The sequence below is a fragment of the Camelus dromedarius genome, chromosome 12 (assembly GCF_036321535.1).
Source record: "Camelus dromedarius isolate mCamDro1 chromosome 12, mCamDro1.pat, whole genome shotgun sequence".
In the NCBI taxonomy this organism is placed as follows: domain Eukaryota; kingdom Metazoa; phylum Chordata; class Mammalia; order Artiodactyla; family Camelidae; genus Camelus; species Camelus dromedarius.
Window position 1 is genome coordinate 63,885,683 of NC_087447.1, and position 13,468 is coordinate 63,899,150.

The window sequence follows — 13,468 nt, forward strand, 5'->3', positions numbered from 1 at the left end:
GAAGAGCTCTCAAAGTACTACGCTTTAGAGAAAACCATACAGTAAATGACGCCTGTGAACTGCATAAAAGACTTGTGTCTCTGAATAGGGGAACAGGCTTTCAATTCGCAAAAGCCTTTGTACAAGGTTTTTATTTGTAGAAGGAGAAGGGGAAGAAAGACACCCACTTAGGAATCCAAAAGACAGATTAAAAATTCCAGCTCTATCGCTTACTACTTGCATAACTATAAAGTCTCCCACCCACTCCTGCCCCTGGCCACCTAGCTCCTCTTCTCAAAGGCAAGTTTACTTTAGGCAATTTCTTGGCGTAACTGTGCAAAAATACTTTACACCTGCAGAAGCAAATGCATGCATCTTCCTTCTTACACAAATGGCAGCACAATATAGATTTCTACACCCTGTCTTCATTATATACATTACATAGCATATTTTATAACTCATTCCATGTCAGTACATAAAGAGCTTCCTTGCAGTTTTTTTTTGGGGGGGGGCTGGACACAGTATGGATTATTATAATGCGTTTAAGCAGTTACCTATCAGTGGACACTCAGACTATTTCCAGTCTTTTGCTTTACAAATAATGTTACAGTGAGTACTCTTGTACAAAGTTGCCCTTGTGAGAGTATAGGAAAATACCTAGAAGGAAATTGTGGGGCCAAAAGGTACATGCATTTGTAAATTTGATAATTACTGCCAATTTCCCTCCATAGAGGTTGTATAATTTACACACAATATAACGGCAATGCATGAGACCCCTCTTCCCCTTACTCCACCAACATAATACTTATCAAGCTTTCTATGCCAGTGGTTTAAAACCTGAGGTGCATGTTAGAATTATTCAGGAATCTTTTAAGATCCAACAATGTCCAAGACACTCAGAGAAATTAACTGACCTAGAGACTGGGCATCAGTATTTTTAAGCTTCCTAGGTAATGATAATGTACACCCAAGATTAAGAACTACCACTGATCTATGTCAATCTTGTAGGAGAAAAATACCTCAGTATACCTCATTTTGTATCTTTCGTATTCTTTTAATGTGTTTAAATGCAACTTTATTTCTTTTTCTGTGAACTATGTCTGTATTCTTTACCTACTTTTTTTTTTTATTAACTCATGGATTTTTTTTTTTAATGACTTAAAAGAACTATTTACCTGTTGGGAAAATCAGACCTCAATTTGCAATGAGTTGCAAATATTCTTCCTGGTTAAACTTCGACTTTTGACTTTGCTTTGGGCAGCTCTTGTCATGCAGAAATTTACAAAAACAAACACATCAAACTCTTCTTTTATGGCTTCTGGGTTGACGTAATACTAGAAAAGTCTTTCCCATGCCTTTTTTTTTTTTAAAAGCCTAACGGTTTCTTCTAGTTCTTTTATTAAATAAGCCATATTTTTCCTGGAGGTGCAAGATACCACCTTTATTATCAAACACTAAATTCCTACTTGTACTAAGGCTATGTCTGGAATTTCCATACTCTTCCACTTACCTGCCTATCAATTTATGAGTCACACCACATTTTTAATTACTGCAGCATTATAACATACTCTATTTTTTCCAGCTTTATTGTGATATAACTGCCATATAATATTGCATAACTTTAAGGTATACAACGTGTTGATTTGATACACTTACATACTGTGAAATGATAACCACTATAGCTTACTTAGCACCTTAAGCTTAACGCACAATTAAACACCCACATCATGTCATAAAATTGCCATTTCTCTTTTGTAGTGAGAACATTTAAGATCTGCTTTCTTAGCAAATTTCAGAATACAATATTTCTAACTGTAACCAACTCTCTGCCCCTGGTAACCACCACTCTAGTCTCCATTTACATGAGTCCAGCTTTTTCAGATTCCACATACTGATAAGTGATATCACAAGGTATTATATTATCTCTTTACCTGAAAATTTCTGGGGAAAAAAGTCTTAGATTGAAATGCATGAAGCCCAAGCAGGATAAACAGAACTAAATCCACAATTAAACATGTCATAGTAAGACGGCAAAATGCTAAGGGCAATGAGGAGAAACAAAATGGTGACCTGAATGTTCTCTTTATGCCAGTTACCATTCTATACAATTTTCTTTTTAATTCAACTACTCCTTACACCTACTCTGTAAGCTCAGCACTGCTCTTCTTCTATCTCATAATGATGAAACCCAGGTAGGACAGAGCCAGGATCTGAACTGAGACAGTCTTGTACCAGAATCTGTGCTTTTAACCACTATGTTATACTGTTTTTCCAGCAAGTAAAATTACAGCAGACTCCTCAAAAGCAATACAAAATAGTTTACCACTCACCAACAGCCAGTGAGAAACTGTAAAAACTGTACTTTAGAAAGAAACCTGAATCTAGACAAAAGAAATGAAATACAAGAAGCAGCAACAGTGAGCAGAGAAACAGGTAAACCCGTCTTTGGGGCGGACGGAGCGGTTTAAAAACAAGATGAAAGAAAGAAGAAAACACTAACACTCTATAACTGAATAGAAGACAGGTAAAGACACTGATCAGAATTCTTAAAAACAAGGACGTAAGTTAAAAATTACAGGAATCTTTTTTTTTTTTTTTTAAGTTGAGGTTATGTTTTATTTGGCTGGAGAACTCGAGACCGGATGACAGCCCTTCAGATGGCTCTGAGGGACTGCTCCGAAGAGGTAGGGGAAGAGCTAGGATATATAGGAGCTTTACAACAAAGACCAGGTAGTTGGAACAATAAAAGATTGCTTGTTATCTAAAGAAAACCAGGCATCTCAAGTTAAAGAATTTAGTGCTTTTCTATGTATGGGAGGAAGCAAACATTTGGGCTCATTGAATTCATTCCTTTGACAAGCACCTAGCTATCTAGGGCTATTATTTTGTCCTTTCTTATTCTGAGTCCACTCACGGGGCACCATCGTGAGCGGCTGCAGAGGCTGGGCTGCAGGCCTGTCCCCACTGGTGGGTGGCGGCAGCCGCTGATGACTTGGTTTCAGCACTCTTTGTTTACTGATGTGGTTGCAGTATTTTTGTCCACATTGTTCCCCCTTGGTCCTAACTTTGACCAATATTTTGGGAGACATTTCATGACCAATTTTGTTCCACAGTGCTAGGAAGGCTCATTCCTAGATCAGGTGAATAATCTGTTGACGTGCCACTCAAGGTGCTAGTTTTTGGATCAGGCCCTGTTGATACTAAAAATTCTCTGGATCACCTGTCTTACTAGTCTATCATGATCCAGGAAATGTTTACCCCTTGTTGGTCATTCCCATACCTAGGATCACACTATTACAATTATTCTATGCAGGATTATAAATTTGATCTTTTTCCTCAAGATGTTTAGCCATCATCAATCTTCCTGGAGGTCTAGTTACAAACAAAGGGAAATGTAAGAGACAACAATCTTATAAAATAGACAGGGTATCAGTAATACAGTTAGTAACGTTAATTAAGTCACGAGTAAGGATTTAATAATCAAGAAGTTACATTTTTGGGTTAAAATTTTGCTTGTTTTTGATTGAGCTTGAGTGATCTTATAAGGAAATTCGTATTCATGGTCAGGCTCAGAGCGGGCATTATTAATTGGCCAGGTGAGGTCACCCACCTTGTAACGTCAATAGTGGCCTAAACAGAACTATAATTTCTTTTCAGAATGAATTTTCTAAAAATTATAGAAACCTTTTGAAATCTTAATTCTATTCTCAGCCAAATTATCAATCCAAAGTTAAAAATAGCCATTTTCTTACATTTAAGTCTCAAAAAATTTACCTCCCAATATAAACTCATTTTTAAAATATGTATACATAAATAGGTAAGAAATAAATATGGCTATGTCCGTCTCATGGGTTATTTTATATATATATATATATATATATATATATATATATATATATATATATATATATACTTATTTATTAGTTGTGTGCACTGAGAGAGCCTAGAAGCAGTGACAAGACAAGAGCAATGCCCATGCTTAATATCCAGATTCTAGCTTCCAAATACCATTCCAAAAAGGAACCAAGACTCCTTGAAGAAATGGATGAGTCTAAAGTTAGGGAAGGGAAAATACAGAATTAGCCTGGCGCATCTTACAGTGCCAAAAAGAAAGAAAGAGGGTGAAAAAAGATGAGTATGTTGAAATGACACAAGAGCCAGTCTGAAAGAGTGCCCAATGGCTAAAGCTGGAAAAAATTTATTTGGGCAACAAAGTAGATGACAATAGTATTAAACTGTAACCCAAAGGGAAAAAAATGAGTTGATACTGATATAAAAAATTAAGTTCTGACTACCCGACAATTGAATAAATAAAGAAGCAAATGGGGGACAAGGAACAAATCTTCTTTACAGAAGAATTCCAATTAAAAATGTAGAAAGAAAGTGGGAAACAGAAAATCACCATTATAAACCATAGTTACAACTGCTGTAGGCAAGAGTCATGATGAATGCTAAAATTACTGGACAAAATTTAAGGAGAAACAGAGTAGCTGCACAGCCTCTTCCGAAATATTTACTAATCACTGTGGTGGTTTTTAACATGCCTGTAAGTTCTTCGACCCTCCTTCCTCACTCCAAGAAATTTAACTGTCTTTGAGTGTTGGCTGGACTTAGAGACTCATTTCTAACAAACAGTGTATGCAAAGGGAAAAAGAGTAATCTGACAGTGGAGAAACCTGGCAGACTCCATCTTACTCAAATGACCAAGTTTAACCTCACCAAGGACCAGCCACGTTGACAGCAGGCACTCCTGACACACTATGAGAAAGGCACTTAACCTATATGGAATATTCTTCCCCCAGAACCCATTGCCCTAGTCTAATCATGAGGAAATCCCAAACTGGGGGGCATTCTACAAAATATTTACGCTAACCAATATACTTCAAAAGCATCAGGGTTGTTCAGGAAAGACTGAGGAACTGGCAAAGATGGAGGGAGACTATGAGAACATTTTAACTAAATGCAATGCTGTACCCCGTACAACGCTGAAGAAAAACCATGAGAGTACCTTTATGACGTGGGGTTCTAGGTGGATATTGTAAATAAGTCCCAAATGCACAAATCTTAAAGAAAAAGGACAATGTATTTGACTACATACATAAAAATTAAATATTTCTGACAACAAAAGCTTCCATAAACAAAGTCAAAAGACAATCCACTGACTGGGGGAAAAAATATGCCTAACAAAGGCTTAGTATCTAGAATATGCAAATAATTTTTGCAAATTCAGTACAAACAGACTAAAACCCCTGTTTATAAAATACGCAAAGGATATGAACAGAAGAGATACCAAAAGCACAATAAAAATTTAAGAAGATACTCAGTCTCATGTTAATTAGGGAAATACAAATTAATATAATAATGTTCAGAAAATTCAAAGAACTACATTTACTACGAAAATAACTTGGGGGGTTGGCGTAGCTCAGGGGTAGGGTGCACACTTAGCATATACGAGGTCCTGGGTTTAACCCCCAGTACCTCCTTTAAAAATAACTAATACATGCAGTATATTGTATATGTGCAGTCAAACTGTAACTAATAAAACTGAAAAATGAAAAAAAAAAATCCAAACCCCAACCCCCCAAAAAAAGAAAAAGAAAATAACTTACAGTGAAGGTAAAATGGCTAATTGTTAGTGTGTTTATGTGTCTTATACAGAAAATACTACACACAAGGGAACATTCACTTAAATACTTAAATATACTTACTTACTAAAACCGAAGTTGACTGACTGATCGCTGACAATTTCAAACTGTACAGGACGATCTCCCATGCAGTATTTTCTTAGTAACTCAAGGCAGGTGTGTAATGTTTTTCTTGAGGGTTTATTTTCATGAAAAAGATCACCACCTAGCAAAATAAAGTCCACCTAATCAAAAGAAAATAGTGTGTAAATTAGTATGTTCTATAGGTAAAATTTTTAAAACTATAGACCAAAGTGATAAAAAAAATCTTGTAAAAGATACTATTACGTATGGAGATTTAAAACTTCATATTTATTCAAAGGGCCTTCCAATCTGGTTATTAATCTGACTCCAACTTAGGTTCCTGGGCCACCTTCAGAGAAGCCATCTTCAAATTACTACACTAAGTCTCTGACGCATGCTACCCAGAGTGACCATATTTTTTTTAAAGTTACCCAAATCAAACATAAACTTAGCACTCTAATAAAACCTATGGACAGGACAGCCAATTCAATCCGAATTATTCACTCAATTCATTCAACAACTATTTAGAGTTCCTACAGGCCCTGACAGGTAAGGAACTAGCAATCTACAAAACAGATGACGTCCCTGTCGTCATTTAATACGGACAATGTGTCATACCCTATGCTGGGTGTGATGAATAAAACACGATCCGTATCCTAACTACATTCCAAATCTAACAGAAGTGACAAACTGCTATGTATCTAAACATAAGTCAGACTCTGACACGCACTAGAACAGATATGTAAACAAACCAGAAGCAGAGATGACGTGACAATTAATCTAACTGAGGGGAGGAAATTCATTGAGGACAAAGTCTGGGAAGATGTGCTAATAACACAGTGGCATTTGAGTTGCCCTAGGAAAGATAAGTGAGATTTCAAGGAAGAGCACTCAGGAACACCCAGAAAGAAGGGGAAATCATACAGAAAAAAAAGTCCAATGTGCTTTCAAGAAGCGGACAATCTACCTAAAGAAATTTGATTAAGTTCTTAATTATACACAAGAAGCCAACACTACAGATCACTGTGGGCTACAGTAATGGGGGGAGGGGGCCAAACGCATCACCCCAAAATGGGCCGCTTTGGCATGTGGACTGTTTTGAGCTGAAGGCTATTAAGACCCAGCAGGTCAGGGAAAGCTTTTTTACCTCTCTTAACAGCCTAAAAGAATTTAGATAGGAGGCATGTACCAGAAAGAGAGCTATTACCAGACACAACTTTTGACATTAGAAAGATTCATCTGCATGGCACCGGAAACCCCCGTTAGCCAAACATCTACTCTTCTCATCTCCCTGTAAACTGTCCTCCTTCCTCATGAAGCCCCGGACCCCCTTCCCCTTCTCCTCAGCTCAGGATGGAATGTAAGCCTCAATTACCTCACTGCTGGGGAGGTCTTACATTTTTGTGGGGCTCCCGTACACTTGAAATTTGTTTTTCTCCTGGTAATCTGTCTTATGTCAATTTAATTATTAGACCAGCCAAAGAACCTAGAAGGGAAGAGATTTCTGCCCCTACCATAGTCAAAAAAGCATCAACAAAAATGTGGGATTTAAGCTTCAAAACTAAACACGATTTGAGTAAAGGAAGAAAATGATCATAATCAAAGACATACAAGGGGGGAGGGAGGTTAGAGCTCAGTGGTAGAGCACGTGCTTAGCATGCATGAGGTCCTGGGTTCAATCCCCATTACCTCCATTAAAATAAATGAATGAATGAATGAATGTTTATTTAAAAAAAATCAAAACCATAGAAGAAATCAAACAAAAACAACAAAATCAATATTTTTAAGGGGGAAAGGAATGGGGAGTCATTGTTTAAACGGTATAGTTTCACTTTTGCCAGAGAAGAGTTCTGGAGTTTGCTACACAACCACACAAATGTGCTTAGAATGCTACTGAAATGTACCCTTGAAAATGGTTAGGATGGTAAATTTTATGTTATGTGTATTTTACCACAAGCAAAAAAAAGGTTTAGTGTTTTTAAAAACTGGTTTGACTCCAGGGAACACTGAGGACACAACGTGCTTCTGCAGTTCTCCTGCCCAAGGGAATCTACCCACCAGGAAACATCAGATGTTTCCAGTTGAGGAATATTCTTCAAAATCAACTACCCTGGACTCTTCAAAAATGTCAGGGTCATGAACGACAAAGGCAGGCTGAGGAAATGTCCCAAATTACAGGACATTAAAGAGACATGAAACTAAGTGCAAGAGAAATCCTGGGTTGGGACCGAGACTCCACAGACCTGCCCCCAAACTGCTATGACACACATCACCCAGACAGCGGGCAGCACCTGAAAATTACATGATAGTGTTGAATCAGTATCAGTTTCCTGGTTTTGATAAGTGCGCTGTGGTTATATATGCAATTTACTCTCCAGTGGTTCAGAAAAAAGTGTGTGTATGTGTATGTACACATGTGTGTGTACGCACGAGTGTGGAGAGAAGATAAATCAAATGTGGGAAAGCATAGGGAAATCTAGCTGAAGGGTAAGAAATTATCTGTACTATTCTTGCAACACTTTTGTAAGATTGTTATTTTTTTTAAATTAAAAGTTTAAAAAAAGAAATAAAGGAAGAAAAAAGGCTCCAAAGAACCAGAGTAAAATAAGGCTGGTTAGATGGTGCAGGCCCACAAAACAGAGACCTTAAAACTGGGAAGAATTTAGATTTCAATAAGAAGAAATACTAAACACAAATTACGGGGGAAAGTAAATATAATATGCACCTGGAAATACCAGCATGGGGCTGTGGGAGAGGGGCAGTTAAGATTAAAGGATGCAGGGAAGGGAAACAAGAGGAAACACAAGGAAAGGACAAAGTAGAGGGAAAAAAAGCTTATGCTCAGGGATAGAAATAGTATAGCTCCTAAGAGTCAGAAAAGAAAGGACACAGGATTCTCTGCAGAAACAGACTTCCTTTGGCTGCAAATTTCTCTGCCCTCAGGGAAAGAGGAATCCATCTTAAAAGCAGATAGAACCAGACATTCCCTCATTCATTAACCCATTTATAAGAGTGCCTACGGTTGCCAGATCCTTTCTAGGTACTAGGATATATAGATGAGCAAAGAGAAAAGATTTTTCCCTGGAGTTTACCACCTGGTGGAGAAGATAAATAAAGAAGTAAACAATTCAATAAATTATTTCAAATGGTGTTATTTTAAAAAATGTGTAATGTGAAAAAGGAGTGTTTGGAGATACGAGAGAAGACTTCTCCTAAAAGGTAAAAGCCTGAACTGAGAACTGAGAAGTCAACCCTGCCAAGGTCAAGGTGCTCTGAGCAGAGAACCAGACCCGCAGAGGTCCTGGAATAGAACACACATCCCAGCATGGATGCAGCTCCGTGAAGGAGGAGGAATCGTTGGGGATAAAGTCTCTGGGCAGGGACCAGATCACGTTGAACCTTGTCATTTAATTTTTATTCTATTTATTCAATAAGAGGCCACTTGGAAGATTTTAAGCAGCAGAGTGACATGATCTGAGTTATGATTTTAAAAGTTCACTTTGGCTGTTATGCTAAATAGATGTAGAGGGAAAGAACAGGAAGTGAAAAAGACCTAAGTGGGGGGGAGGGTACAGCTCAGTGGTAGGGTACATGCTTAGCATGCACAAGGTCCTGGGTTCATTCCCCAGCACCTCCATTAAAAAAATAGACCTAATGACTCCCCCCAGATTAATAAATAAATAAAATGTAAAAACTAAAGTAAATTTAAAAAGACCTAAGGGGAACTCCTGCAGTCAGCAAATATAAGAGTTCTGGACAGCTTCCCCTTTCGTATATTCAGGAGGAAGAAACATAGGACTTGCAGATAAACAGAACAGAACTCTGAGGAAAAGTCAAGGTTGAAGACACTCGTTTGCAAGTCACCAGAATTTGTTTATTCCTCAGCTGTCTCTGGGACTCTAGACAGACATTTCAACCGTTTGCTGGCATGTTCCCTTGAATGTCCTATTGGAATCTAAATCAGAATTTATCACCTTCCCGCATAAAGAAGTATATGGAAGTATGAAAATAAAGAGGAATTTTCCTTATTTAAAACCTACGTCTATTATTGGTACCACCATCACCCAAACTTAACACATTTCAGAATCATTGCCATCCCCCTCTCCCTCAGCCCCATTCCCTACAACCAACACAAGTATGCAAATTGTATCTTTGTAATATCTCTCGCATTCACTTCCTTTTTCATTCCATGCCATCCCTTTTAATAAGCCTCAAACTTATCCTGACTTCATGCTATTCTCTGGTGCCAAAAGACTTTCTATTAAATTGGGTACAAACTCCTCAATCTGGCAGTTGAAGCTCTCAACGCAGCTCAAACCACATTTCTAGTCTTTCAGGCTGCTGCCTAACACATAACCTTCAGGGGGGCCAAACATAGCAGCTGTATCCCTAACACACCTACTGCCCCACCTCTGTACCCTCCCTCCCCTTCATGTGAGGTGTACTTTCTGTGTTCTTCATCCATCAAAAGTCAACCAGCCTTCTGAGCCCAGGTTAAATGCCACTTCCTTCATTAATTTCATCTTTCCATCCTCATCTAAATGTGACCTCTTCTACCTCTAAAATTCCAGGAAATGCTGTTTATAATTTTCTTTTGGCTTTTATCACAGATGACCTCACATCTGGGCATTATGGACATCTGTCTTATCTCACATACTGATCTGCTGTCTGTTCTTTGAAAGTAGAAACTATGACAGTCAGCTGTCCATTTCAAATAGAAACTGCAACTGGATCCTGCACTCAGTAAACACTCCATAAATATCTGTAAATTTTTACAGGCTATTTACAAAAGTAGCTCCTACTTGAATTCAGGGAATAAAGCCCACAAAATTTTCTCTGTGCTTTCAGTATACTTAATCAGGCAATGTGAATACATGAACCTATAAAACAAACCTCTAACTTTAAGAAGGAAAAAGAGCATCTTGAGTAAGGGAACTTGATAGAAATCACAAAAATGCAAACCAAACTCACATCATTTTCCTGAGCAAGTTTTAAAATTTCATCAAATGTTACAAATGTATCATTTCCTCTGACTGCATCTTTTTCCATAAATCCCAGATGAATATCTGTTGCAACTAAGATTTTAAATGTATTTTCATCGTCACTGTATTAAAAAAAGAAGAGACATTTCAATAGAATTCATTTAAAGGATATTCAAGCAAATTGAAACCTAAATCTATAAAATATTAGCAATTATGGAATAAAATCATTTTTCTAACCTTAAACTAGGTCTGAAAATTTGAAGTAGTCAACAGATCATTAACATCACAGTTTTCCTATCACTAATACAATGCAGAATGTACATAGATTTTTTAAAGGTTCTGTAACTGCTTCAAAAATGTATAACCTTGTTACAACCAATTTTATACACTCATATGTAACCTGATCTGAACACTTGGTTGTTTTCCTATTCTGTTCCACAGCGAAAATCCAAGAGGATCTGACCTCAGTATCCAACCTTGCTATTTATCTACTCTGCACTTTTCCAGGAAAATTAGAATTAACTAGTTAACTTTAAAAGCCCTCCTCCTTACTTTATAAGTAGATTTTATCCTAGGAAGTTAGTAGTTTACATCCAGGACCCTGAAGACGCTTGCTTGACTCTACTCTCCATACAAAGTTAGTTTTTCACTAACAAATTTGGCCAAGTAACTAAAATTTACAATTCCATTTGAATTTGGTAGTATTCAAAAGTACTTTCATGTGAAGCAGCAACAGAATAGCTATTAAAATTCTTTTAAACTTAATGTAACTTTTAACTTTCTTTAAAATATTTTGGATCTCTGATCTCATCTTCCCACATGTAAAAAGGTTAAGTAAGTATCTCTGAAAAATGAGAAGGCTATACACTGAGAAATTAATGATTCATCGCACAATAAAGTAGTAGAAATGGTACTAAAACCCAGGATTACAGCTCAGGCTGTTTTCACTAAACCATACAAACTTAAAAGAAATTTCTCTATGTATCTCCAAAATTCAAATTGTTAAACACAGGAGAATTTCCAGAAAACATTTCTTTTTAGATACTTCAAAAATGATATGCACACAGTCCTGATTGCAATATACATACCGGTAGGTCAGAATACTTTCAGATCACATTACTATTCCAGGCATCTATAGCAACTTATATTTTCACTTGAGTTCTCTCATTTAAACATGAAAATTAATCTGAGTCATTTTTAATCCAATTATACAAATAAAGAAACTGAGGCAAGTTTCAAAGGATTGCTAACTTGCCCAAGAACACAGAGTATTAATCAAGAAATTAAAACCAGGGTGAAATACTCAAGCTTAAAGCTTTTTCCACATAACCTTTTCTAGTCCTTTGATTTATTTTCATTTTAGTCAGATTCATTTCCAATTTATTCAATACTAGAGCAATTTACTCCTCTAAAAATCTACTTAAACAGACTTGCATTAGCTAATAGGACAATCATTAAAGTTCAAGAATGTTTATAGCTTCAATATTTTAAGACAAAAACTAAGAACATAAATTCATATACTGTAGCAATATGCCAACTTACTGCAAGACACCAATCTAGAGCTGCATGTTATCGTTAGTTTATAAACATATAGTATGAATTTCTAACCCTTCCAAATACGCTTTTTTGTGACTAACACTTGTGTTCATAGGCAAGCTCTTTATTTTCTCATAATTTATTAAATACGTTTTCTTTTATGGTGACCACAGTTGCTGGGCTGTAGAAACCGAAAGCAACGAAGATTCCAAAGACAGGTGCTTACAGGGCATCTGCAGGACTCATTTCTATGGTCTGTCCAGCTCCTCCAGAACCAGTTCTCTCTCCAAGTACCCCTGGGTCCTGTGCTCAAATATGTCAGAAAACTCGATTCCAAATTCTAAAACAAAATTATATTATTTAAAATACATTTTGAAAAAGCAGACTGGCAATTCTGGAAGAGTTCCATTTTTCATCTAAGCACCTACTATACTTTTATTTTTTTAAGAGCTAATAATAGAAAATAGCGTATCTCCAGTGCCATTTTAGTTTCATCATTGATTAAGCTCATCTCCTATCTCCCTTTCCCATGCCCTATGGGAAGCTAATGTTTGCTAAATGAATAGGCAAAAAGGGTCACATACTGTACTTCAGGTTTAGCACACAAACAACTCTGGATGTGCAGAAACTAAAGTTGCATGCATAGGCTACTCGAGCTTGGAGGCGACCTCGCATTTCCTGTTTACATACGGGATTTTTTTTTAAACGGCAGGGGCTTGCTTTGAAAAGAGAAGGGCTCCACGTTTAAAGCTAGTGTAAATAAATACAGGCACGAGGTCTGTGGAGAAACACCTTCAGGACCCAGCAGTTCAAGGAAAAAGGCCAAGGTATTTGGGTAGGAGTGACGGCCACCGCGGAACAACCCCTCCCACGTCCGAATTCCTGGTTCGGTAGGGATTCCAAGCCTCAGCACGCCCCCACCTCCAGACGCTCGGACGCCAGGACGCCGAAGCCCCCAGGACTCCTTCCCAGCCTACTCGGCCCATTCTTCCCACAGTGTCAATCTTCTCCGGGCTTCGCCGGAGATCCTACAGATACAGGAAGCGATTCCTAAATTACCCCCCACCTGGACTCTCCAAAGCCCCACCCTGGGGACCCGAGGCTGTCTTTTACCCAGGAAGAAGGAGGGAGATTCGTGAGAAGAAAAGCAACAACACCAGCTTTGCTCGCCTCTGAGAACCCACTTGGCCAAAAACCTGAATTCGGCGGGAGAGAAAAGCAGCTCTTTCTCTCGCGATACCTCATTGATGACGTGGGCGTTTC

At 37.7% G+C, this 13,468-nt stretch overlaps 1 protein-coding gene across 3 annotated transcripts in view; it reads right to left on the bottom strand.

Annotated features, from left to right (window-relative positions):
• MRE11 (MRE11 homolog, double strand break repair nuclease) overlaps nt 1-13,455 on the bottom strand; it is a 67,568-nt gene extending 54,113 nt beyond the window's left edge. For 2 of the 3 annotated variants that reach the window (XM_010988899.3, XM_064492827.1), the window contains exons 1-4: nt 13,319-13,454; nt 12,432-12,545; nt 10,659-10,791; nt 5,688-5,848 (exon numbers count right to left, since the gene is read on the bottom strand). In XM_010988899.3, coding sequence (XP_010987201.2) covers nt 5,688-5,848; nt 10,659-10,791; nt 12,432-12,451 — 314 coding nt within the window. In that variant the 5' untranslated portion in view covers nt 12,452-12,545; nt 13,319-13,454. Of the gene's footprint in view, nt 1-5,687; nt 5,849-10,658; nt 10,792-12,431; nt 12,546-13,318 lie in introns of all 3 variants that reach the window. The other variant, XM_064492828.1, reaches the window with a different exon arrangement.
• Nucleotides 13,456-13,468: the final 13 nt, after the last annotated feature.